Source organism: Clavelina lepadiformis, chromosome 5, assembly GCF_947623445.1.
Source record: "Clavelina lepadiformis chromosome 5, kaClaLepa1.1, whole genome shotgun sequence".
Classification (NCBI taxonomy): Eukaryota; Metazoa; Chordata; class Ascidiacea; order Aplousobranchia; family Clavelinidae; genus Clavelina; species Clavelina lepadiformis.
Genome location: NC_135244.1, coordinates 6360205 through 6386686, shown reverse-complemented (window position 1 = coordinate 6386686; position 26482 = coordinate 6360205). Strand labels below are relative to the sequence as shown.

The following is a 26482-nucleotide window of genomic DNA, read 5'->3' as shown; positions in this document are numbered from 1 at the left end:
GTAAAATTTGGAAACTATCTATACACACCTGGTTTACCAATAGAGTTATACGGTCAGAAAAGTATGTCGTCTGATATATACACTAGAGTTACAATATTATGTGCCGGTCGTTTACCTGAAATTAAACACTAAAATTAACCGACAGAAATACTGCCTTTCCGTTTCTTTTTTGAGCTACATTATATGCGAATTAGGCTAACCCACCCATATTACATTCGGATTCAAAGCCTTAATTAAATATGACCTGTTTCCTTCATATATTAAATATCTTATAAACAACCCGGACTTAAAAGTTTTCAACCAAACTGAAATATAAAAATATGGGATTTTTGGCTACTTTTACAATGCAGATGAACAGTATTATGTATTTGGTGTATTTCTAGCTTTTGCTGCTTGAAATCGACGCGATTTGAAACAACATCCGACTTCAAAGCGATTTCGTTATTTAATTACGTCAGAGAATTTAATGTCAGTTATGTAGGCAAGAAGGAAATCTTAACAAAATCCCACTGAAGTCATTTCATGTCTTAATGTTCAGCAACGCCAAGTGTACTGACATTCAATTCTAGCACCGTTCATATATGTCTACTTTAGTCATTGTGACTAATCTGATGGAGCGCAAGCAAAGTCACCATTCCTATACTTCCATCTTTATTGTACGTGCTCTATGTCTATAATTTTTTCTTCTCATCATAAATCAAAAAAGAAAGAACAAAAAACGTGACGATCATTTCACAGACACGACGTCAGGTCGGGGCAAATATTTTAATTCAGCCCTTTCTGTTACGAAGTTTTCTCCTAAGGATATAAGCATTTGCCATTGCATTAGTAAGGTTGTTGTGCAGAGCGTAATCCCCAAATCCTGAAGCATGATGTATACCTATAAACAACTGCGTCGCCAGCATATACGAAGTAAGTTATAGATAAAAGGGTGTTCATAATGCCTTAAGTGTGTCTAAAGTAAATCCCGTAATTTACAACTACGAAAGGTTAATTTTGTCTGCGTGAGTGGATTCAAAATATTAGTTTACAAAATCTGCTCAGAGTCCCGGAAAATTGGACAAGTCGGCATCGCTGAGCTTGCAGATGTGGTTAATCTTATGCATTTGCCTGTTGCCGGTGTTGGTGCCAAGTCTGTTACGATCAAACGCCGGGTCAAAATTGTCCATTAATTCACTTGATGTGGCCGACTCAGACTCAGCGCTACTGTTTGCATGTAACAACATTAAAGTAACATAGGCCCCTCGACCCAGAACAAAAGTTTACTTTGGGACCGTACTTACATGCCGTTGTTTTGTAAGAATCATAGTTTGCCTACTACACAATGTTATAAGGGGTCATATATTATAGTGGTGACAACAACTGTAAACAACTTTTTCAAAAACAAAAAGGTTGTTTGTCAATTAAAGTTCTTCACGGTTGTTTGCTTTTATCAAAAGATAACAATCATCAGGTGTATCGTCATCCCCATCTTTTTCGGCTATAATCCGCCTTTGGATCTCGTATGTGCTGCTACTAATCTGCTATTCCATTTACAGATTGTCTCCAACAGCGTATGGCGACCCTCTAATAGACAGAATTTTACATACAAAAATCACAAGCCCTATTGCCTTGCGGTTACTGACGTTATCGGTCCAATGAATCACACCCAAACACTTGATCTCTTCTTCCTAAAACCATGTAATAAAACCGGCCTTTGAGCAGTCATCAGCAGTGAAGGTGTAATTCCTTAAATCTGCTTGCCTAACTTTTCCAGCGAAAAACAAAAATATGGAGCGTTTTATGATCGGTTTGTTCTGAGCTATTTGTTCACCCTTAGGTTGAACTTAATACTTTACACTAAACATCGAAATGATTAACTTTACAAAGTTTGCCTATAGACGACCTCAAAATTTGATTACTAAACAAAGCGGTATGAGAGAACAGTTTTCATATGTTACCAATCTTAGCAAAAAAATATTTGTCCAAGTTTCGGCAGGCAGCACACCATACATTACTAAAAATACATAAAATATATTACCGGAAAGCGGGTTATGGGTTGATGTTAAATTTTCTGAAATACGACCAACAGTCAGCTCAGATACGTGTTCAATTGTATTTCGTGAACAAAATTCTAAAGTCTTTCAAAAGCAAAACAAAAAATAAAGGTTGCTAGTTTCTTTGATAAGGTTCGTCTGACGATATCGTCCATACTGGCCGAAATCCCGGGGTAGGAAGTTTTGCCGGATCTTCTACGGATTTTGTCACTTCAGCTGATTCCGAAGACGTCGTTTCACTAAAAAATGTAAAAAATGTAAAAAATCAGTAAACCTTTTTGTATAATACGGAATGAAATACGGGAAAATTCTTGAGCGCTAACTTAAAAAATTTCGCTGTTTCTCGCTTAAATTGAGCGGAAAAACAAAAGCTTTAAACTGAAGTAACACCCCTTGTTTGGGGCGAATTGCAACGCATTTGTACAAACGCACATGCTTAAGCCATGATGAAAACATAAAAAACTCGTTCTTTCGTATTAGGATTGACAAATCAGTTTTTTTGTTTGCTAACCTTATAGTGAGCGTGTCACCCAGGCTATAAGATTTCATATACGTCTCGCCCAGATTATCAGCGGGCCATATCGGGTTGATTGACGGAGTGATGTGGTGAAACGACACCAACACTTTCGTGCAAGCGTCTCTGTATACGATAACGAGTTTTTGGTGCGAAAAGCTCAACAACTTTGCAACCACAACAAGTAAAGATGATAAGTAAGACGTCTGTCGACACCGGTCTTTGTATTATTCTCTTCTTAAAATTATTACATACGCTAAGTGATGACTAGTGGAGTTCGACCGAAGTTCGAGTGACGCTTTTCCTTCGGCAGAGGCTCCCTTTTTACTAAAACCATCGCCATTAATCGTGTATGTATTTACAAGAGGGCATAAAATGGATTTCTCATAATTTCAGTTTGAGTTTAGTCATAAGGTTGTAGTGCGTTGGCAGGGTTACGACTGGACACATTTTTTTCGGCCAATTTACAAACTATTAAATACAATATCTAGCGAGCTGCCCACAGAGATTTTAACTGTGATTAATCTATTATATCGCATCAATAAGTACACAAAGGATAGAATGTCAGACACAATATTTATGATTAACACAGTAGTTCGGGTTGAAAACCCGACTGACCCCGCGTCTCGCTAATTTTCAATATGTCGACGTCATTGAAAAGGCGATGACGTTTTGACAGCTTAGTGATATCACAAACGAAACTTCGCGACGGACAACTCAACCCGAGGAAGACTTAAACAGCTTGTTGCTCTTTTGGGGGCTGAGTGAGAGGGCGCGCGCTGCTCAAATTCCGGCTTAATGATGCGGTGTTGATTAGCGCAAAGTAAAAACAAGATCAACAAAATTAAGACAAAAACTCCTGATGTAGATCCAGTCGGCGACGGGGCGTCTGCACGTAACGAGCTTTGATTAAAACTGGCTTCCAGATAAAGACCTATGGTATATTATTCCTGTTATAACAACTCGAACCCGATAACTCAACGAAAGTCGTTACATTAAACGCTTGGCTAGCGCGCATGAGTAAGATGTAGCAGTATATTGGTACAAATTGGGGAGTAATCAAACAAACCAGGGAAATTAGGCGGTGAATCGTACCTTTAATGAGCGTTTGATTGATGTTTTGGGGTTAGCTCGAAAATAACTCCGAGCAAACAGTTCATTAACGCATACCGTATGCCCCCTATGTAAGGGAGCTATTCTGGTCTTTTGAGAGGGTTCGTTTGATGTCAAAAAAGAACGATAATTTGACGACGGCTGACGTAAAACTGTTTACGGGTGCTGTTTATACCAATCGCGGAGGCAAATATGCATGCAAATCTAGTTATCTCTTATACGCTGTGGAACGTGCAGTGCTTAAGGTTAGAAAAGCGACGCAGCGGGTACGAAAGTCTTTGAACAGCCTGGAAGTTGTTTGTCCGTGCTCAACCAAGGAAACAACAACGCTTTCAAGTCGAAGGTCTACAAAACCAAAACCTAAAACAACAAGAAAACTCATCATCCTGACGAAAGAAATTATGCAAGCGGTCCGTGTAAAGCAAAAACAGGAATGTTAAAACACGATATTTAGAGTAAATATCGTTTCACCTAATCCACAACCTTCATATCGACGTTCAACCTATGTGCTAATCGTTCCACAGAAGAATACCAAAATTCCCCGGCGACACTTGACAAAATCTGTCAACGAGTAAATAAATACAGGTAACGACGTAGCTTGAGAATAACAATATACAAAACTGCGTCGCAAGAAATGTCTACCGCCTGGAAAGAGCCACAATTCAAGGCCAACTTGAAGAGCGGAAACAGGTGCATTGTTTGATACCGAAAACGCTAAGAAGTGGATCTTTTCAAACCCGTAAAAAAGCAAACTTTTTAGATGTGGTATCCCATTGCCAGCAGGGAAGAAGTTTACACAATTGCCATTGAAGTTATAATTGCACTACGAATGAAGTAAAATTTTAAGCGCCTTTGTAGCCTTATGGAAATCCCTGTGTCTAAGTACGTGACAAATTTATAATGCATTTACAAATAAATAATGCATACTATAGTGATAAATTATAATTGTCTACATTGTTATTCTTCGTGTAATAGTCAGTTTATTTTTAACGCAAAGGAAACAAGAGTGTTACGACCTAAATTATGGAAGCAGCATTTCGTTGATGCTAGAAAGAGTTGAACTTATAAGATATAATCCCGAAAATCTATGCTAAAAATTTATTTTCGCCCCGTGAGAAAGAGTTGGGTTTCCTTATTGGGTTCTGAAGCTCAAGTGTCAAATAAAAGGGGCTATTTCCCCACACAGCGACGTGCAAGGTCATAAGAAGAACAGAAAGAGAGCATCAGATGGCAATTTGCTACGAAACATAAGCCGTGTTTTGGCCAAGGTTTCTACAATCCAATCAGCTGTCTCCCACTCGAAGGTCGTACAAGGTAATTTGTTAGTAAGCAACTGCAGCTCACAGGCGATCCTGAATGAATTTAAATCATGCATCAAAAGACAACAAAGGAAGTGTCACACGCCATTCAGGGTAGCGCCACCATGTCCGTAACCCTGAACCCCATACAGGGGGTCACGTCGTGAGATCAACCAAGACAGAAAAAAGCTTAGTCTTGGGGTATGGGTCTCGGTGAAGCCGAAATTGTTTAGGCTGCGCGAAGATGCACTTTGTAGATGGGCACGACACGGCTGCGAAAGTTTACCAGCGTCGCCGAAATGAATGGGCGATGTAAACCAAGACACAAAAACGTGACGGTAACAACAAAAAACGCTGGTGGTGGCCTGATACGAGAAGCAACAAACTGAGTAATCGTATACTAATACACTTTTTAAAAGGGACCAGGCTACCACGCTTCGTTTATAAGGCAAATGAGTACCAGGGTGAGTTAATAAGAGAAATAAAAACAGGAAAATGTTGTCACAGGGTACGTGTGGGAATTCAACAGGGGTGGCCGGATTACAGGATTTCGTATCACCGACTTTGGGAAACAAAAATACGATCCATGGCATGGGAGAAAACGCAAATCGAGGCAAATAGCTAAGATAGTTTCTTTGGCATAACGCCTTCCCTTGGTAAGCTAATCACTTAATTACATCATTTGAACTTTCCTCAATGAAGTACAGCAGGCTATCAAAAATGAGTTCAAATCACTTTCGGGATATCTGGAATTTATTTTTTCTGTCTTTTTGTACGGCAGATAGTATGCCATTGCATTTCGACATGCACACGCTCATTTGTGGGAGTATAATGGCCAATGGGTAATGAGATAGATAACGGGTTAGAGAAATTGTTCTAACTGGCGTAAGGTGGTCTTTTTAATTGTGCTCAACCTTTATACGAGTATAATTCATTCGCTGTTGAACTTTAAAAAAGCGGCGTTTGTACTTGGCACAAAAAACTTTTTTTTTGTTTGGAAAAACAACGCAACCCAGAACTGCAATAAAAACTACTCCATACCGCCCACCAGCGGAACTGAAAAAAACATACATAAATTACTCATGTCCCAAGTACTGTAATGAGATAAGGACATGGCTATCGTTCGTTATTCTCCCGTTATTTTACAACAAGAGTTTATGTGTGCAATAGAACAACAACAATGCAACAGATTAAAAATTAAAACTGTGTACGGTTTACTTAAATTTCAAAACAACAGCCATCCTGACAAACAATCAAACACCCACCTTATACCTGCTTCTATTCTAGGACTAACAGAATGGATTGCACTGGCAATTATAAAAGGAGGTGCAGCTTTTCTTCGCTCGTCTCTTGTATAATAGTAATTTTTAGCAAGTTTGAAATTAACACCAGGGGGAATATTTGGTTTCGGAATTGTTCTGCAAAGCAAGATTAACTGCTTACGAAAAATAAGCGTTTAAACAGTGATCGATGCATTGTACTTGACACTATTTATCACGTTACGACATGTGCAGAGAAATACCGTGGTGAAATTTCATCCTTGTAACGAAGCCACATCTTGTTTCTTCTCTGAAAGAGAAAACAAATATAAGTAATGGTAACTTGAGTGTTTAAATAAATCAACCTCACACATTTCTATTCGTTACTAAGTCACATAAATAACTCACCACACCCAAGTACTTCGTAATTGCAGAAATAATAGGTGTTTGTTGAGACATCTTTGAGTTTTAAATTACGTGTGAAGTCAGACAGATATATTACATATAATATGTATATATGTTAGTCTGTGTCACAGTTTGGTTTCAGTGTTAATTAACAAAACTTAAACCTAAAACAAAACTAAAATGACTAAGATGGAATATCACCACCAGATAATAGATAGTATTGTTGGAACAACACATCATACAACTCAACACAATATGAGCAAAAGAATTAAAAACAAAGACTAAATGTACATAAAACCAATAATTTTAGCATTTTTACTGCATTAGTGAGATTTTGTAGTTTGGAAATCTAGGACATGTACACTTAAACAACAGTTCTGACAACAATATGAATATAATCGAATATTGGTGAGAAACAAAACCTTAACAGCTGATAGATTTGATAAGACTACGACAGGGAAGGCATTTTGGGTTCAAATTCCTGGAATAAAGATATTGTAACCCATCTTTTTGATTAAACTGTTACACAATTTCAGCTGTAATTTTTAATGCTTCAATTCAACTAGGAAAATTGTCAAAAGAATGATCAAGTAGGTAAGGTAAGCTATTTTCGGATCCATTTATCTCAGCTTCAGGAGTTTCAATTGATTTGGAAATATCCTCGTCACCAGTTTGAAGCATGCTACGAAGTGCAAGCTCTTCGACTTGTAATCTACGCAGCTGATCTTGGAGCTTCTGTTTTATCTCCATCAATTTGTCCTTTTCTTGATTCAGTGCAGTTAACTTTGCAGCCATATTAATAAAGCTATATTTGAACTAAATACATAATATTCTTGATGCTTTAAAGTGATATCAAGATGTCATACAGGCTAGCCAAAACAAAACAGACAAAGTTGTCATAAATGCAGCATTCCAAGTAGTCAAAAAGGCACAATTTAGTTGAGCTTAATTTTAATATAATCTAGAAGTCTTGCAAACAAAGAATATTTTATAAATCGAAGTTTAGTTTCTTAAACTGTATACTTTTTGCTTAAGGGTGCTAACCGCTATACCATGATGTAAATTATGGTTTCAAGATTTAATTAATGAGAAAGAAAAAGCTAAATCCTAAGAGCTGCAACAGTTTATTATGTCCCTGGTCATTCATACGGCATTCATTTTAGTCTCATCTGTAGCCTTAACCATTCCTTTGAAATAACATGTATAACATTAATGTTATTTGTCCTTATGGGCAGATTTCGAAAGAAATCACAGCAAATTATATGCCAATTTAACACAACTAACAGTTAGCATCTTAAGAAAGGTTTGGGTTAGTTAAATATGGCTCTTAATTTATATCCAAGGTAAATTTGCTGAATGGTACGCAAATGAAGTGCATAAAAATAAATAAAACATACTAAACCTAATTTAGGGTACATATATAAGAGATATTTTTCAAACATGACAATTGTGCAGTTTTGATCTTCCGTATATATCAGGTATGTCTATCACTCAGAAAAGTTTTTGTACAACTTAAACCGGCAATAATTCCTCATAATTTACTTAACACGGTGAGCTTTGGACCATAACAGTATAACGTAGGCCTACAGTACAGCAGTACCTATGTAGAAAGCTTGCATTTTAGCAAAGGAAGATTTACGCCAAAAAAATTACGTTTCATGCCATGCCAGTATTAAAAGGGGGGAAGGGAAGTGGACATGCTAAATGATGATTTTAGTCATTTAGGGTTTAATTAAACTGAGTTTTAAATTACAAGGTAGATTTAGGTTTTTGTATTATAACGTTTACATTAGCTTATCGTTAGGCGATATTATTGCCTTCTTCTCTGAAGGACTTGATTTGACTTGCATTATTATAATTTAGCATGACTTGACTTGACTTGAGCAAATTAGTAATTTTACTTGACTTGACTTAAGTCGCCTAGCCTATGCCAAACTCTGCAGTCTTGCAATGACATATTACAAGATTTTCCATACAGGCTACACTGTGCCAATGGAAAGTGGGGCACGTGCACGCACGAAGTTCATCGACATTGAGACGTCCACGTCATGACGTTTTTGTCTTCATGTTGATATATAATAAACAAAGAAAAGCTGGTCGTTTAAACACCAATTTATAATAAATAAACAAAGAATGGAGTCATTAGTGCACGCCATCACGACAAAATTTGCGTCTTTGCTCGCACGATTTCTTGTCCAAAACTGCTGCACTTTTCAATAGCATAGCCTAGTAGTCTTTCAACACTATAGTAAGCCTATACAGACAAACAGAAACAGTTCAATAAATGCCATTGTGCTTACTGCTTATTGTGTGAACGATAAACTTTCTACAGTATTTAGTTTGTTCACCACACATCACTGACAATTGACATCAGTGGGTTTATCAGATCTTAGTGCCTGCTAAAGCAAGCAGACGTTGTTGCTAGGCCTGAAATGTGCAGGCTATTATTACTATCAGGAACTAGCCTCAAAGGTAAATTAAACTCGAAACCTTTTCCATATTTTAGACTTAGATGAGTAGGCCTAAAGCGTGGGTAAGTTCACCAACCTATGCGGCCAGGTCCAAAGCAGTTATGGAAACGCAACTCTTGCAGCGTTAGACGAAATAAATAAAATTCTGGACTTCACAAACAAAACATTAAATCTGGCATCCTGGGGTTACGCTTCTACGATATATTCTCGACTTTTAATAAAAGAACTGTAGCGACAATGGCCACGCCACCAAGTCTTAGGTTTGTTGGTAAAAAATAATTTATGTACATTTATGTTCTTTGTTTATCTACAAATAGCTAAAATAGTAAAACCCCAACAACCAACTTACTACTGACTTGACTTGATCATCAGCAAGAAAGTAAGTTACAGAACACGTCCATTTGGTGCGCTTAAAAACGACGTTAATGACAATGACGGTGTCGTGCCAAACGGTGACCCCTTGCCAACTATTGACCCTCTGTTGTGACGTAATAAATTCATTCATTTAATACGCAATAAGCTCTATACACAAGTATTCTAGGTAACTTACAGACAGAATTAGGCTAACACCTGTGACCTGTATGCGGTATTTTGTTTGCCAGTGCACATGTATTTACAAAAGTTACGGTATCATACTATTTAGCCACTGAATAGGCGCACGTTTTCTGCTGAGGGAAATCCTTTAACAGACAATCAATTTGTTACATTACAGAGGGAGGTCAACATTTGGCACTACAACAGTAACGGACATTGGCGATGATATGGTAAACAATGACAATAACGGTAATAACACAACGGTCAGACTACAAACCTGCGGTTTATATTACATTGTAATGCAAGCTTGACTACACTAGCGGGCAAAGAAACGACAATCATATATCCTTTTAATATTTTCCATAAATGATAAAGTTATATAGCTTCATCATCACTAGTTGCGTAAAGGGGATTGATTCGTAAATCTCGATTGAAATGTAAGTCTTCCCTTTCCCTCTCGGACGCAAATTCGTACTGGTTTGTCGCCAAATCTTCCCCATGCGATGACTCAGCAGCAGCTGAAACGGGAATTTCGTAAGCTTGATAGTCTTGCCTTGCTCCTATGGTGGCGTAAGCTGCGTCTCTGGATCCTAACTGATCAAACGGGTCAATGGTAGAGCATTGCGATGTTGATGTATGCGCCGATCGTTGCGGTATAGATGATGTACATAACGAAAGTTCTGCAACCATACTACTGACTGAGAAGAGGCGTGATGGCAAAGGCGGGCCCATTGACGATGACTCGGGTCTTTGACGAGACCTAAACGAAGTATCTATGGTGTGATAGATGGCATTTTCATGTCTATCTCCGACTGAGAAGTAGTTGTCGGAGTTAAGTCGACTTGCTGTCGTCTCCTGATCACGAATGATTGTGTCATGGTAGGCAGTAGAAATGTCAGTGGGATGCTAAAGAAAAATCAGGGATTGCGCTCGTAATCAAGTACTGTACTTTTTGAAACGCAATCTTTACTAGACTAAAAGTATGCTAGTTTTATAGAGCACTGAATCAATTGAATTATGGCAAATTTACCAGTGAATCATTTTCTTCTTCAACTGAACTTGGCTTTTTACAACATAATCTCCAACCACAGTACGTAAAGATACAGAACAACAAAAAGGCAACGAATGCGCATAAAACGGTAACAATCGTTTTTAGGTCTTCTTGTTTGCGGTTAGGAAAGGAACTTTTTGAGGTGGTTTTCTGCGTAGGCAACAATGTCTATACAAATGAAAAGTATAAAGAGTTAAAAACGACTTAAGTGCATTCTAATCATGCAGCTCTGTTTACTTTTCTGTAACTTATTATTTATAGTAGACTATAGTTGAAGCAACTGAATCCAGAGCCCGCTCTTTCATATTAGGCGATCAAAGTCTGATCATTTATCAGCAAATAATATGAAATTGTTTCAGAATACTGTAATCTAGATAACTATTTTTACTGTTTGCTCACCATGGAGGCATCAGAGTGAACTTCAGTGGTTTCAAGCAATGACTTTGAAGCGGTATCAGAAAGAATTTTAGTTGAAAAAGTAGTATTTCTAAAGATAACAAAAAAAATTTTTTTTTGTGATTTTGCATATTTTAAAGTTAAGAAAGGGAAGATAGCTTAAAATTTATGAATTGCCTTTGCACTGAAGTAGTTGCAGGAACGGGCCTACTAGCAATTCCGGAACATTCACAAGAAACAAAAGTTTGAACTTCACAGGGTGGGTTGCTGTATCCGTAGTCGTCAAAACAATGATCGGTTTCCAAAAGAACATGAATACTGTCGCTATTAGACACAAACATGGTTCACGTGTTATGAAATTTGTGTTTTACTGAAAACAAGATGTACGGTAAAACAGAAACCAAAAAGAGAGCTGCAATTTACTTCACTTGACTAATGTTTTATGAATTTGATCAGTTAATTCGCAAAACTAAGCTATAGTATTATTAATGTGTTTGCAAAACTGTTAATGTTCGCCAAAATGTAGGCTATAGCTATATTTACGTGCAGAGGCAATTTGTACGTGTTGTCAGCTGGTCTTTAGGTCCGCAGTAACTGAACTGTTCTCTCCATACAGCTGAATTATTGGTTGCGCAAACATATTGCCTTGTTTTAATGTAACGATCGCCACTTTTGGATAAGTTTCCTAAGGAGTCACGCATGTCAACTAGTGATCTTCGTTGATATGCCTTGGGTTGCATTTTGCACGAAGTCCACTGGATAAACGAAGGCTCTGTCCATAGGCCGACCCCGTCTATTACTTCAACTAATTTCTGTGCACATGTTGTAAGGGGAAAATTCATTGTGAGTCGTTTTATACACTGATATCATCAGCTCATAACAATCGTGCCGTATAGGCTTGTTGGTTATTTGCTCTAGGAAATGATAGGTTACTTACTCTCAGTGGCTGTCTCCAATTTTTCTTTTCGGTTTCAATTGCTGCAAGAAATTTATTCACTGTATTTTCATCTAATTGGTCCTTGCCAAAGCAATGATTTTTAAAGGCACTTTTATATAACTTGTCTTCATAAATCCCCGTGTCACAGACCCTTTCTTTGCCGGAGCACATAAATTGGCGTGCGACCTATAGACAGTTAAGCATCACATGACAGAGTATTAAATTTTATAAATTATAAAGCAGCATGTTTTATATTAGGGTCCTTTTATATTATTGCTACATTTTTTTTTCTTGCTGGGCCATACAGCGTATTCTTCATAAAATTTATTTTTTCACAAAAGTGCTGCATTTTCTCATATCTCGATTTATCTTTACTCAACTAAGCACTTTTTGCAATCTCCTTGATTGTCCTTCTCCCATCTTGCAGGATTTCCATATCGACCAGCACCTTGAATCTCAAGAAATAAAAGTAATTTTAAAATTAAACCAAATATGACCATTATTAGCGTTGTTTATAGATGGCTGCACCTATCTATATAACAACTGACAGATAGGTAGGTTGCATATACCTAACAAGGAGTGTCTGTTAGGTGCTCTTGAAACAAATTACTTTTCCGATGATGCGTTTCCGGCTATAGAAACGTATCAAATCCTTTTTCTATTTCGCATTACAGCATTTACTGTACGAAGAATTGGAACACTGCACACAGGACTGTTTAGTTCAATTCCAAATCACATTGCGAAAAATAACTGACCCCAATATAAACGCAGTGGGCTAACTTTTGCCCTGAGACGCGCAGCCTAAATATACCGGTACATGAACATTGATATAACTTCATACAACATAATTAAGTGATGGCAGTGCGAAAATCAAATTTTGTGCGTAATCTTAAAAGTTTGGGATAGTGACTAATTACAAAATATTCAAAGCATTGACGTAATTGGGTAGCGTGTTATAGCCTGTAGGGGGTTTCATTATTATAGGTGCTTTGAATTATTCCCGAGTCGTGATTAAGGTTTGTAGCTAGTGCAACCTGGAAGCGGAAATCTTACAGACTTAAGGTATGCACGTGCATGCACAATTGCACACGTTTTGTGATTATAAGTTAAGTACAAAGGCTGTTTCAGAAATGTTTCAGGATTTGCCGTACAAATTCTAAACAGGCTTCGTTTTCTTGAAATAATGTTGACTAAAACCAGCAATGGTGAACCCTAGCTTGACCATCGTGATACATACATGACTTGAAGACTGGGAAAATATTTGTTCTATTAAATCCGGGTCTCTTAACCTTTTACTAATTTTTACCCACAATGATTCCAAATAGAAATATTATGAAACATGTTTTCATAAAGATTTTAAATAGTAAAGAAACTGTTTCGGGAGCAAAACAGGTATCCGTCTGTTTGCATTAATTAAGAACAGTGTTTGTTGTGGAAAAATGGTACTTCCTTGACGACGCTATTCACATCAAGCGTTTATGCGATGAAAATCGCTGAAATATAGATTTGTAGTGCGGCAATACCTTAATTCACATAGTGAAAGTTTCATAAACCGTAAAATATGAGTGTGTTTTTTCCTTGGCAAACACCCCCCTGAAAACTTGCTGAAATAGTCATGCCGCATTTGACTTCACAAAGGTAGTACCGCAATACGCATTAAACAATGTGATAGAGTTGTTTCCAACCACAAGCTAATAAAACGGAAGATAGTATCGGAGCAGAGAGAATGAAGCTGGATAGGACTAAGTTGATTTAAATATGAAGCTTTTATATTTTGTTTGTTTTCTGTTTTTGGGTTTAGTGGCCGTGCTGTAACTTAGTTGTTAATGAACAAATTTTCATACACCTTTTTGTGTAAATCAGCTACAGCTAAGTTTTACGTTGTAATACATTCTCACCAGAACATTCTTTTTAGAGAATTAATTGAAAAATAAACCTGCGATTCGCGGAAGATAAAAACTGAATTGTTATTTTTGTGTTGGCACTAAGCAGCGATGCGCTGGCAAAGAACTAAATGCGACCCTGACTGACTGGCAATAATCGCCACTAAAAAGAGGACTTCTGCAAAAAAGTCATTGATGTTTTCGTTGAAAAAAAAAAATAGCTGCATAGATTTGACTTACAAATAAATGCGAAAGCATGCTGCAGGTTTTTATTTTGATTAGTAGGACACTGTTTTTTATATGTTGTTGGATAAACATTATTGAAAACACAACTCTACAACAATTAGTGCATCAACAACAACGAGCCTCATTGCACGTCCTGATCAGCAAGTATCTGACCGAAAATGCGCAGTCCTAATTTGTTATACCAAGGATAAAAAGAATTATTAGTCTTGTTCCGAACATCCAAACTACCTCGACGGGGGTTATATCCTGATACTTTTGACTTACGGCTTTCGATAAAACAGAAAACGGAGTAACTCAAGATTTGTAATTGAAATTTGAACAAAAATTACTAAAATACACGATTGTTTTTATGATATAACTTGTACGCACCGTGCAATTAAACATAATTGTGCATATACACTTATACAGTACTAAAATTATTATATTAATAAAATCTTATTATAATCTATTAAAATCTTTGTTTCTTTTGCACGACGCATCGACGTTTCCGATGAAGTAATTTTCTCTGTTACATCTAACAGTACATTGTATACAAAAGCTACAGATATTCCTAATTCAACGTACAACATACACAGACGTACGTTGAACAAGCTATTTTACTGCAAAAGTTTCTCGAGAGCTTCCTTAAGCTTCGCCTCACTTGCTCCAACAACTTCATCAACCTGAACAGAAAACATTTAGTTTAGTGATTATGCAAATATTCCCAAAAATGTATCTCTAATATAACGCTAATTATGATGGATGGAAGCAGTTTTGTGAACAATATGAAATCAACAAGCGTGCCCACTGATATTTGAATTATGTATGAAAGAAAATGTAGGCTGGCTAATGCATTTTGGAATGATTACGACCTCTCAGAGAAGCGAGTAGTTGCTGACGACGTTTACTTTTAGCAAAGAAATATCATACTGTTGACGGCGGCCATGGGCATTGCACCAAATGTATTTACACCCACCCGAGACTGCATTTGTAGTTCAGATGGGCCGAACCTGAGCTTGGAAGTCCAGCTTTAACACCACCATTCTTAAGTGTTCTCACGAACACGAGTTTTACTTTTGGTTTTACCTGAGTTTGGTTTTTGAAGAAACGTGAAGTTCTCCAGAAGTTTTTTTCTTTTTGGGCAAAGGATGACGTAATGAGGGAGAACGTGCATTGACCAAATCTTATCTTTTCACACTTAACCCTAAAAATGTTACTTTTAATCTTTTTTGGTTTAGTCAGTTTGTCAATCAATATTTTCTGTGTCGGTCACAACTCTTTCGATCAATTTTAAGACATAAATTATTACAATTAAATAAGCAATCAGGATATCTATTAATTTACTATACATAACTGTATAGTACATGTGGTGACATTCCTTTGTTTACGCCGGTTTGCCTCGCGCACAATCACGTCTCCTTAATTAGTCCGCCGACTTAATTCAGTTATAAGCGCAGTGTCGGCGGGTCGACTGCTCAATAGTATTGATTGAGAGTTGGATCAATTACATTATTTCAGTTCAATTACAATTACAATTACAATTACAATTACAATTACTTCCTTACATGTTTCAATTACATTACAATTACAATTACTCCGTGCTAAAAATATCAAATTACAATTACAATTACAATTACAGTTATAATTACTGTTAAACATGTAATTGATTAATCATAAATTTAACTTCGGTAGAGAGGTGCTCTTTGAAAACCGTAGCGACGTAATTAGCTACAATCACAAACTATTCATGTTTCATTCATGATACGTAGAATACCCTTTAATTAAAAAAAACTCGAACGTTTTCGAATATTTCAACTATTCCTAATCATGAGTACTGAAAAATACAAACACAGAAAAACTTTTTAAGCGACTGTTAACAACCAAAAGTTTGAGCGACTGGCAACGACTAACAACGAATAGGCTACAAGACAGGCAATGAAATGTAATCAAACGAATACACAAAGCTGATAGCGGTAAGGCGCGAGCGATAAGGTGTGTAAAATTAAAATAAATGCAAAAGGAAAGAAGCTCCTGATAACTACAAATTACAAAATTTTGGTTCGCATTTACATTTTCACTTGCTCAAAAACTGTTGGATTGCATTTGATGAACATTAGGGTGCGAAAAGTTTCTGGCCCCAGTAAATTTCTTCTTGCCGTATAAAAGTTACCCGCAATTGAAAATATTCTTTCTGACGGGGCTGATGTTGCTGTTAGTCCCAAATAATCCTTGGCTAAAGTAGAGAGCGTGGGAATTTCTTCTGACTTCTTCTTCCAATACATTAGTGGGTCTTCATCGAAATGCATGGTTTCTACCCCCAAATAGCTGTCGACTTCACTTATTGAATTTCTCGGTCTTTTCTTTTTTAAGCCTTCTGCCATAAAGTTAAATAGCTTTGGCTTTTTTGCAGGGTTTTCATCCTCTTTGCTACAACTCTCTTCGTCATCCTTGCCAAGTCTACTTGCCACAGGAGTTTTCAGCAAACGTATTGCTTCTTCTTTTTCAACGTCATCTTCAATCCAGCTGTTTTTAAATCGTAGATCAAGAAGAGATGCAAGTCTGTTGTCCAGAGAATTTATATATGGCAACAACCTTTTAGAAACAGAGTCTTTAAGATTAGCTGCCAGTTTCTGGCAATAGTGGAGATTTGAGTTTTTTAGTAGTTCCATTGCTTTCAGTAAGCCAAGCACTACCGGACAAATGCAAGAGGATGTTACAATATTTTCTCCTTCAACTTGCTGCATTGCTTCCTTGAAAGGCAGTAGCACACTCACGAGCTCACTCAATGCCAAATAATCTTGATTTGTTATTTTTTCCCGTGACTGGATCAAGGTGAGAGCCGCGTTAACTTCTTCGTGATCCTTTAAGACACTTTGCAACATAACAAGCTGCGAATTCCATCTTGTCACATTCTGTGCTCTTAACGTTATTTTTTTACGTTGCAAATAAGAGGTAGCATTTACAGATTTTCTTACTGAATTTACAATTTTGGCCACCTTTCCCAGCTGCTTCCCACCGTAAGACTTAGCAAACTCCGAATGTTGCAGACAATCCTTAATACAAAGTTGTTGTGTATGAGCAAAACAGCTTACTCTTTCTGGTAAGTAAGTGAGAAGAGCATGTAAATCAGCACCCTCCTTGGACATTTCTTGTTCAGGATCAGGATTCAACTGTTTCTCATTGTCCTCATTGATTTCTTCACCAGTTTTATGCAGTGTGAACTCAGGAAGGGAAACCTGAAATGCTTTTATCATGGAGAAAGCATTGTCTGACACAACCTTTTTTACTTTTGTTGTAAATCTAAACTTTTCTATTACGTTGTCATAAGCCTCAGCAATGTTTTCAGCTGTATGCCGTCCTAAAAATGAGTCCACTGCCAGGACAAAGCTGCGTAGCTTCCATTCTGCATCAACAAAATGCATAGTGATGCCCAAGAAACTTGTCATGTTGCGGTTAGTCCAGAGATCAATTGTCAAGTAAACATTTGACAAACGTGCAATTTCACGTCTCATCTCTTCTTCCATTTGCTGAATAACCGTTGGTATAAGGGAATTTCTAAATGTGGAGCGGCTTGGTATTACATATCTTGGTTCAGCAGTCAACAACAGATTTCTGAATGTTTGACTATCTACAATACTTAATGGTAACTGATCACAAGCTATTGATTTGAGTAGAGCTTTTGTTAATGCTTTTTGAGTGGCATCATATGAAGCAAATCGCTGGGAAGAAGAAGTTTGAAAAAATGACTTGATAGTTGGTTGACTCTGATCTACCTATCTATCTATCTGTCTTCTTCGTGTTTTCCTGGTGTTTTCTTTTGAGGTTTATATATTTAGGATAAAGATTGGGAGAACATCTCTTCAAATGCGTGATCAAGTTTGATGAAGCCTTGGTTGAAAACTTGAATTTCTTTTTGCAATTGTTGCAGCAAGCCTCAGTACTGGTCAAAGATTTAAAAAACTCTGACAGTGGCGTAGGAAATGGTTCAGCACAGGTTTCGGAAGAGTTTATTTGCTGTTCATCCATTTTTGAAATATTAAGATTTAGACTATATTGTAATTTACTGAGTTTTCTGTTGCTGCTGAAGTATGGGAAACAGTTTAGCATGGCTGAATTATGTAGTTAACGAGGCACGCATAGCACACCTATGTAAATAGGCTTAATTATTTTATGTTGTGCTTGTCAGGTCTCAATAACAATGTAATTGAAATTGTAATTAGGCAAAAATTTTATCAAATTACAATTACAATTACAATTACACAAAATAAAAATGCTTCAATTACAATTACAATTACAATTACATGAAAAATGTAATTAATTACATTCAGCTCAATTACAAATTACAATTGATCCAACTCTGCAGTCAATACTACTAGTTTGTACATATAAGTACTATATAGCTCCTAACCGATTATTTTTGTTTTAGGGCTGTTCTGTTCTGTTTTTAATAAAGCCTAAGTTACTTGAATGTCGTGTTTGAGTTTCGAGGTCATAACAGTACATATATTTACTTACTTATATGTAGTGTACCCATTACTTATGTAATGGTGTAAACACTGTGGGTGCATTTTATTGGCTGGAATGGTGTGGATGAAATTACTATGGAACCACATGTAACAGTGAGTAAATGTACCTGAAAAGCTTTTCTTATAGCAAGTGTCAGTAGCCTGCAACACTTAAGGGCTCAGCCAGGTTCTAATGCCAGGGGAACAAGGAACAGTTCAAAATTCGGGCAATGCAATACAAAAATATCAAAAAACCAAATAAAAACATGTGTGTGAACTGTGAATCAAAACCTGCACAACAATGACAAACAACGTAAACGGGGCTTAAGCAGTGACGAATCATCTCTGGGTATAAGTCGTGCAAAAACTTTCATACCGTATCATTTGCACATCGCTTGTCTAGTGTGACATCCAAAATGTTTGGCTAACAAATACATAAAAATTAATTATTTATGAGTGACTACTTCAAATAAACGCCAGGCAGTTACTGTATTTTGTTTATGGTATTTGCATAACTGTAATTTGGTTATAAGTAACTGTGGAAATAGATATTTAACAACCGCTTTCGGTATACACAATTCTACTTTCATATACTGATGATTGAAAATTTAGACAAAATCAAAGAATCTAATTTTAAAACCGAAGCTTGATTATACAACTTGCATTGAAATATACTAAGAAAACACCAAAGGATTTACAGCTAATTGTAACAACGATCACTGTACCACTACATACTACACTATAAGCAACTATTACTACAGGACAAAAAATTGCTGCTATTCAACATACTTTATGCTGGTGAACTGTGTAACTTTATACTGTACCCCATTCCCAAATGTGTAACGTGCAGATCATTTAACAGAATAAACCATTCTGAAATGGTGTACACCAAGCTTGGGTGACTTAAAACAATGTGTTGAAAATGTCTTAGGCAATACGAAAAAAAAATCAGTGCAATCTATGCCAGTCTGTATGTTATAAATTTGAATTTTTTGTCCAGGAAAATTTGCGTAGTACACCACTAGGTTATTTGGCAACAGACCAACTTGAACAAGTTTTCTTGCGTAAATATAAATAATTGTTCTAGATCTGTGGCCATACAGAGATGTCTCATGAGTGAGACTTCCAAACATATTAACACAGGGTTGTAGAAATCAAATGTATCAGAATGGTCCATTGGCAAGAGGTTATATTGTTATGTTTTGGTTTGGTTTTTCATTTGTCAGGTTAGTTGAACCTTACGCACATATAAATTGCAACAAACTTTTGTTGCTTACATGAGACATCCTGTTTATTTTTTATCCAAGCATGACTGTCATGCACTAATGTACATGAACTTTACATTCAACCACCTACATAATAATTAGTAGAAAAGTTACATTTTTGTCCAGTAAATTTATTGAGAATTCTTTGATTTAGCAGTAACATAGTTTAGTGGTTCACTTTACTTTTAAACTATACCTCTCACTCACGTACCGAATATAATATATCCTTTGAAAGTAATCCTTACTCACACATATATACAAATCTAAATTGTTATAATAACATTATTATAGATATGTACTATGCCGACTACATACATATTTCATCAACTTACCTTATCACCATCTTTGAAAAATAAGAATGTAGGCATGGCACTTATTCCATACTGTTCAGCGGCTTCCTGTGAACAAATAGTATGAGTTATCAGTTATCACATGAAGTGCTATTCACAATATTTCTGAAATGAGAAAAACTTTATGGGAGGTGGATTGTCTGGCAGGCAACTACTCTAACTTCACTTGTCATAAAAACGTTTAGAGACAACTGCTAATGTCGCACATATTGCAATGTTAATACAATAAAAAGCAATACACAGAATAAACACCAGAGCCAAACAGAAAAAAAATATCTATTAATTACACAGACATTTCAGTCAATACTAAAACCATTATCAATATAATGGAGAAAATGGAGAGATGTCCCGTTAAGAAATAAGCTAGCTCTAGCAGTTGTTCTGCCTAGGAGTCGTAACTCCCAACACTTTGATCCTAATAAGGAAAAAATGTTATAAAGTTAACTTAACCATCTTCCGTCCAAAGCGCGACTGGCCGCTTAGTATGTATTTTATGTAACAGGGTATTGTTGATTATATACACCCAGTATCCACTAATACTCTACATTAAGTTACAAAAACCTATAGTCTATAAAAATCCAGATACAATGGTGAACAATTTATACTTACTGCGTTTTCATCAACATTGACTTTACAAAACGCCACTGCTTCGAAATCCCCTGCCATTTGCTGCAATACATAGAGTGAAACAATTTAAATTTCTGAGTTCTAACCATTCGTTTTTCTTCTAAACCAGAGTTTCTCTACTGGAAAATCATAGTACAGTATTGGCTAAAGGTGCAGAAACATTTTAGACAATACCAGGAATTTGTAGTTAACCAATATAATAGCTGTTAATCAATATAATAGTGATATTGTTTTAATTTTCTGAAAACCATTTAATTTTTTCTTGCAATGAGTTGGTCAAGACTGAAGAGCAAAAATTGTTAAAAACCGTGTTCTATCTGATGAAAACCAATCAAAATCAGTATTATGTCAAGATCACATCAGATACCGCAAATTTTGGCGATATCATCCGGCATGGGCCACACCAATCCGCATAGAAGTCAACTGCAACAAACTTGTTCTCACTCAGTTTTTGTGCAACCTCTTCCTGAAAACAAAATTTAAACTTACATCATTGCATTAAATAAGCAGTCACAGTTTTGGACATCACAGACCACTTGTTTCATTTTTTTTAATTTCATGACCCAATGTGATAAATTTTATGAAAAAATAAATTCGTAAAAAGATGCTCACTAAACTTACCTAACTTTGTTAATTTTGAAATTATTAATTGAAGTTATATCTTACTTAGTCAAAATTATGTTTTATGTAAACACCAAACGTGCAAGTTCGGTCAAAAGTTGTGCTGGTTTTACACTCATCTCATAACGTCAAAAATCAGGCATTTTCTCGACTTACATGTAGAAAATAGCACGCAATACTTCGAAAAACTCAATTAACATTTCTTTAGTGCCGGTAACATTATATTTGTGAGTTAATGAAGGCAAAATTTCCTTGCACAACTTGAAAACTGACTGGGGTCCAAATTCAATTTAAAGCAGTTCCTTGCAACATACGGGATACATTTAAAGCAACAAAAAATGTTTTTGTTAATTGTCATAGTTAGCCCTTATTCCTATGGAATTCTAGTGCAGATCTGATGATATTATAATGTTATCAGTCAATCAGTGTTCTATTTCGTGGGTTTAACCACAAGCACAAGGCTCACCGTCGACAACTCATGCATCCTGATGTGTTGTATTAAAGCGTCATTGTGAAATGAACAATGGCAATATCACCAATATAAACAATGCAAAGTGGATAAACGTTTTCTGGTAGGCGGTAGGTTGGTTGCTTTACAACTGGCATCATAACTTAACTCCTTTCTTGTGATACTCAACAAAATCTTGAGATAAAAGCTGCAGATGACCGTAAGACCCCATTCAGCTTTCTTTGATTTTCGTATGTGAAAATGCGTGGATATGTGTGTGCTGAGTCTAAACAATTAAAGGTTAATCATTTCAGCTAATGAATTAATAATTTTAGTATCATCCCAGTGAGTGCATAGACAGCAACAACGACGTTCTTGTGACACAAAAGCCTCTCGCTTCTCATGCATGGCAAGAGTGTGATCATTCATGTGACGTACCGGGCCAGGGCGTGATTATTCATGTTTAAGTGTGAGTTTTAAGTAGCGGCCGCGTGTAATGAAATCATCCGTTACAATCACTCGTTTTCCACGTAACGTCAAACTTTTGTTAGCTGCCCCGTAGCAAATGACATTAAGTCATGATTAAAAGCCATTCATTAATTATAATTAGGAAAATCTAAAATCCCAGGGCAGAAAATGCCATCCTACCAGTCCGTCTTAGGTGCCTATGAACGTTTGTAAAAGAGTAAAGGAATTCCATACTTGATTCTAAACTTTGAGGAAAGAATAATAGTTAAGGTTCTCATTGAGCTGGTTGAACGTCACTATTGAGAGTAGGGTGGCCAGTTCCTTTCTCTCGGTCACTTTTCACCATAGAAAAATATACCTTCCCGGTTTTATCACTCTGAGTGGTGGTGAGATTGAGAGAGCTGTTTTTTAAAATATCTACTATCTACAGCAGGAGATTCGAACTAGGAGCTAATGATTGCCAAGCGAGTCACTTTTCCACTCGGCTTTGAGCCCTGGAATTGGTATTTCCAATAATGAAAGTATAAAAAAACAGTCTCACCGGTAATAAGTCACAGCAGTTTACTTATTTTTGTTTAGCATTATTACCAATTACGTCACGCCTGAATTTCAACTAACACACAAAATGGACACTTCCCAGTAAGGAAATTTAGCAGTTGTCACGTGAAAGTAAAATTCTTGAGCTCATTATAATGAAATAGAGTTCTTTGTTGTCATATCATAATAACTGCTAAAAATTCTATTTTTTCAAATGGCAGTATACTAGATGAATATAATCATGTGTTCAGGAAATTTAAAAACATGCTGCTCATTTAAACATTGCTACATCTTCAATGTGATAGATAGCATTAAGGAAGAGTATGCGTGAAAAATTAACGTTTCTATGATTTTGTTAGACTATTACTATGTAGACTGTAGACCAGGGGCGGGCAACTTCTTCGGTCGGCGGGCCTGATATGAGAAAATGAAGTACTTGGCGGGCCGGATCCATGAATCGATACATTAATCGTGTATGGTGGCCGACCGACATTAATCGTGTATCGTGGAATCGTATCCTGAATCGATACATTAATTGTGTATCGTGGCCGCAGGCCACGTTATCATGTAAGACCGGAAACTGTCTGCGGGCCGCTTAAAATCCCATCGCGGGCCGGACCCGGCCCGCGGGCCGTATGTTGCCCACCCCTGCTGTAGACTGTAGAGTCTTACACAAGCCTGTAAAAATCCTGCTTAGATTAATCAGAGGACAGTGTGGTTGTTGTTGTTTTTTGGCATGGAAATTACCCTAGCAGCTGACACGTTTTAAAGTTTAATCTAAGCGATAATTAGCAGAAAGTGTACTGTTGAGGTTTATTACAGACATAACAATACATACGTCAATCTTACTACATATTATGTTTCTTCAGTACTAATACTTGCTTAAACACACTGTACAGAATCCATTATGAAGCATGGACAGGTAGGATTTTACATCTTTAAGTCACACTTCAATTTTTGTAAGCAAAAGCAAGCAACAAAAACAGGCAAGTTTATATGACTTTTAAAGTTTATCATCTGGAAAATATGCTTTATGCCATTTAGGGGCTTTGCAGATAGGTTTCTTATCCAAAAGTAATATGATTAAATGTTAGCTGGGGTAACTGTGGTCAATATAATTATCCAGGCAAACGATGATATGAAATAAATTTCAAAGTTATTGGTTCCTAATTATAAAAATACATCTCTTCACAACTCGACTAAAATCACACAAAAAATTTTTATATAATAATATCACATCCGGTTAAGAAATAACTTTAAAACGTGATTCATACAAACCTTAGTACTTAGAAGTGTGACCGACATGTTGTAGTGGCTAAAGAACAGTCAAACAAAAACCTGAACAGTTTTACAAATGTCTATATAACATATGTCTGTAGAAAATATCAATTTCAGAGAGGTTTAAACAATACTTTGCCAAACAGGCATAATATGAGAATAGTATTTTGTATGGTTGGGACGAGTCGAATCTGAGGATTCGGTCATACATCAGCCGACTTTCTATCCTGTCCGAGTAATTGTCTTCGTATTTAACAAACGTTATTTAAATGAACACGATATGAAACACGTCTTTACCCACATATAAGCCCCTTTTCAAGACAAAAAAATCAAGCCAAACAACGAGAGGGTGCTTATACGCCAGCCCTAAAGTCTGGTCAAAAAACTTTACGTCTTATGGGCCGAATTTTAAAATTGAATATTAATATTATTAAAAATTGTACCGTATTTTACGGACCATAAGGCGCACCTGATTATAAGGCGCACTGTTAATAAATTGCTTTGATTAGTTTTTTGTTCATACGTAAGGCGCACCGGGCTATAGAACGAAACGTATTTTAAGGAGTACGGGTTACCGTATGTTTATTTATATAATAATAGTATTGGTACTGGTTTTGAGTGTAGGCAATAAAGCACTACTTGATCCATACATTAGGCGCACGATCAATTTATGAGGAAAAAAAAGGATTTAAATTGCGCCGTATGGTCCGTAAAATACGGTAATTTTAAGTTGAAAACAGTGTTTGTTTTAATTCACAGCTAAGCTTAGTAACTTAATCATCAAAAGAGTCTTTTCAAAATTCAGTAACAGGTGAAATAAATGCTGCCTTTTTATTGCGTAAAGGAATTCATATGCTACCAGTACTCATTTAAGTGAAATGTTTACAACTCAGCGTCTAGAACACTTGTAATTTTGAAAAATTGGGTTGACAATTTTCATTGCTAAGTGAAAAAATTTTGCCACCCAGGTAGACGGTAACTCGGAAAGGGTCTATTACAGTATTATGAGTGATTATACAGAATATATGTGTATAAATTATCCAGACTGGAAGGCACGGCACTTTTCGAAGAGATATTGGGGTGACCAGGTACAGGGCGCGTAAAATCTCGGTCTGTATTTCGTGGCAGCTGCACATCCAGATGAATTTCAAACAAACTTTCTGCACGCATAACTTTATAATTTTGAAGACAAATCAAAAGCCAAAAGTTATTTTCACGCCAAAGTTCGTTTGAACGATGCAGCGCATAATTCTATGCTGTGACCTTGCATTTGTAGCATCATTCCTATCCGAGCGAGACGCTACGGTAATACTTTAAGAAGGGGACGCAAATGCAAAGTCTACGCAGCTTACTATATTCGACTATGAGAAATTACTAATTAGATGTAAGTCAGTCACAAATCTTTAAATATAATCAAGTGGCAGTCAAGTCTAACCGCTGTAACACTTTGTACAAAAGAGGTCAGAGCATAGATATAATATAAACACTATATCATTTATGAATCGTGGTTATACTACATCTATGGCAAGGGTTCTTAAACTTTTTGGCACACGCCCCCCCTTGACGGTACCTAAAAGATCCGCGCCCCACCTCATTGCAAAATAAAAAAGCATTAAACAAAAAAACAATTTATTTTCAATTAACTTTCATTAATGTGACGGATGTAGTTGTTTTTGGGAAACCAAACGTTTAATTCGAGGCTTTGTAGAAGATATTGCACATCTTTAATGAAGAATGTAGAAGATAATGCACATTTTTTCATCTCTCGCGCCCCCCTTTTGAATCTTACACGCCCCCCAGTTTAAGAACCGCTGATCTATGGTTTCACATCATCAAAATCGTTCTATACAGCATTTCAAAATTGAACGCAAGAAATTGCCAGCTACTATTGTGCAAATAAATGATAGAATCCATTTCATAATTAGCACTTTTTGGACAGGTGACAAGGTGGGCAAACATGGAAATTATGCAAATTTCATTATAATTTGCTCCTTTGGTGTTCGTTTTTTCATTTATCTTGATAAGTGAAGGAGCAAATGTTGCCTCTTTTCCCGGGTACTAAAACCCTAAGTACACTTCTGATTTCATGTTGGGGCAATCTTATGTGGGTGCAATGATGGTCACAGAGACGGATACTATTCATTGATACTAACAAATCTCAGGGCGAAATTGTTGCTGATTAGGGTCGGGTAACCAGTCTATGAAAGCACCCTGCATTGTCGTGATGTCGTAGAGGTCAGTGAACTTGTCATTTTCAACCT

The 26482-nt window shown here is 36.5% G+C and overlaps 4 protein-coding genes across 4 annotated transcripts; all 4 read right to left on the bottom strand.

Annotated features, from left to right (window-relative positions):
- Positions 1–2079: 2079 nt before the first annotated feature.
- LOC143459356 (NADH dehydrogenase [ubiquinone] 1 alpha subcomplex subunit 7-like) lies at positions 2080–6795 on the bottom strand. Its single transcript, XM_076956476.1, has 4 exons — positions 6629–6795; positions 6484–6530; positions 6227–6379; positions 2080–2275 (listed from the first exon to the last, which is right to left on the bottom strand). Exons 1-4 carry the CDS (start codon positions 6677–6679, stop codon positions 2152–2154), a joined length of 375 nt encoding a protein of 124 aa, XP_076812591.1. The 5' UTR covers positions 6680–6795; the 3' UTR covers positions 2080–2151.
- Positions 6796–9476: 2681 nt separating this feature from the next.
- On the bottom strand, positions 9477–12595 carry LOC143458910 (uncharacterized). Its single transcript, XM_076955815.1, has 7 exons — positions 12395–12595; positions 12015–12200; positions 11621–11889; positions 11255–11401; positions 11081–11168; positions 10661–10849; positions 9477–10536 (listed from the first exon to the last, which is right to left on the bottom strand). The coding sequence occupies exons 1-7, from the start codon at positions 12512–12514 to the stop codon at positions 10006–10008; spliced, it is 1530 nt and encodes a 509-aa protein (XP_076811930.1). The 5' UTR covers positions 12515–12595; the 3' UTR covers positions 9477–10005.
- Positions 12596–14472: 1877 nt separating this feature from the next.
- On the bottom strand, positions 14473–24337 carry LOC143460096 (uncharacterized). The gene is made up of 5 exons (XM_076957484.1): positions 24222–24337; positions 21237–21335; positions 20852–20911; positions 20225–20290; positions 14473–14805 (listed from the first exon to the last, which is right to left on the bottom strand). Exons 1-5 carry the CDS (start codon positions 24246–24248, stop codon positions 14740–14742), a joined length of 318 nt encoding a protein of 105 aa, XP_076813599.1. The 5' UTR covers positions 24249–24337; the 3' UTR covers positions 14473–14739.
- Positions 14812–20218, bottom strand: LOC143460095 (zinc finger BED domain-containing protein 4-like). The gene has a single exon (XM_076957483.1). It carries the CDS (start codon positions 17644–17646, stop codon positions 16189–16191), a length of 1458 nt encoding a protein of 485 aa, XP_076813598.1. The 5' UTR covers positions 17647–20218; the 3' UTR covers positions 14812–16188.
- Positions 24338–26482: the final 2145 nt, after the last annotated feature.

What these genes read in the sequence shown, in the direction of transcription:
- LOC143460095 (XM_076957483.1), bottom strand. Translation starts at nt 17,646, where the DNA reads ATGGAAGAAGAGATGAGACGTGAAATTGCACGTTTGTCAAATGTTTAC.
- LOC143460096 (XM_076957484.1), bottom strand. Translation starts at nt 24,248, where the DNA reads ATGTCGGTCACACTTCTAAGTACTAAG. An exon ending in TGATATCGCCAAAATTTGCG is followed by an intron (nt 20,912 to 21,236) that starts GTATCTGATGTG and finishes TATGTATTGCAG; the next exon opens with CAAATGGCAGGGGATTTCGA. An exon ending in TTTTCAAAGATGGTGATAAG is followed by an intron (nt 14,806 to 20,224) that starts GTAAGTTGATGA and finishes TTTTCTGTTCAG; the next exon opens with GTTGATGAAGTTGTTGGAGC.
- LOC143458910 (XM_076955815.1), bottom strand. Translation starts at nt 12,514, where the DNA reads ATGGTCATATTTGGTTTAATTTTAAAATTACTTTTATTTCTTGAGATT. An exon ending in GAGATTGCAAAAAGTGCTTA is followed by an intron (nt 12,201 to 12,394) that starts GTTGAGTAAAGA and finishes AACTGTCTATAG; the next exon opens with GTCGCACGCCAATTTATGTG. An exon ending in GCAACTACTTCAGTGCAAAG is followed by an intron (nt 11,169 to 11,254) that starts GCAATTCATAAA and finishes TGTTATCTTTAG; the next exon opens with AAATACTACTTTTTCAACTA.
- LOC143459356 (XM_076956476.1), bottom strand. Translation starts at nt 6,679, where the DNA reads ATGTCTCAACAAACACCTATTATTTCTGCAATTACGAAGTACTTGGGT. An exon ending in TTACGAAGTACTTGGGTGTG is followed by an intron (nt 6,531 to 6,628) that starts GTGAGTTATTTA and finishes TTTCTCTTTCAG; the next exon opens with AGAAGAAACAAGATGTGGCT. An exon ending in AAGGATGAAATTTCACCACG is followed by an intron (nt 6,380 to 6,483) that starts GTATTTCTCTGC and finishes CTTGCTTTGCAG; the next exon opens with AACAATTCCGAAACCAAATA.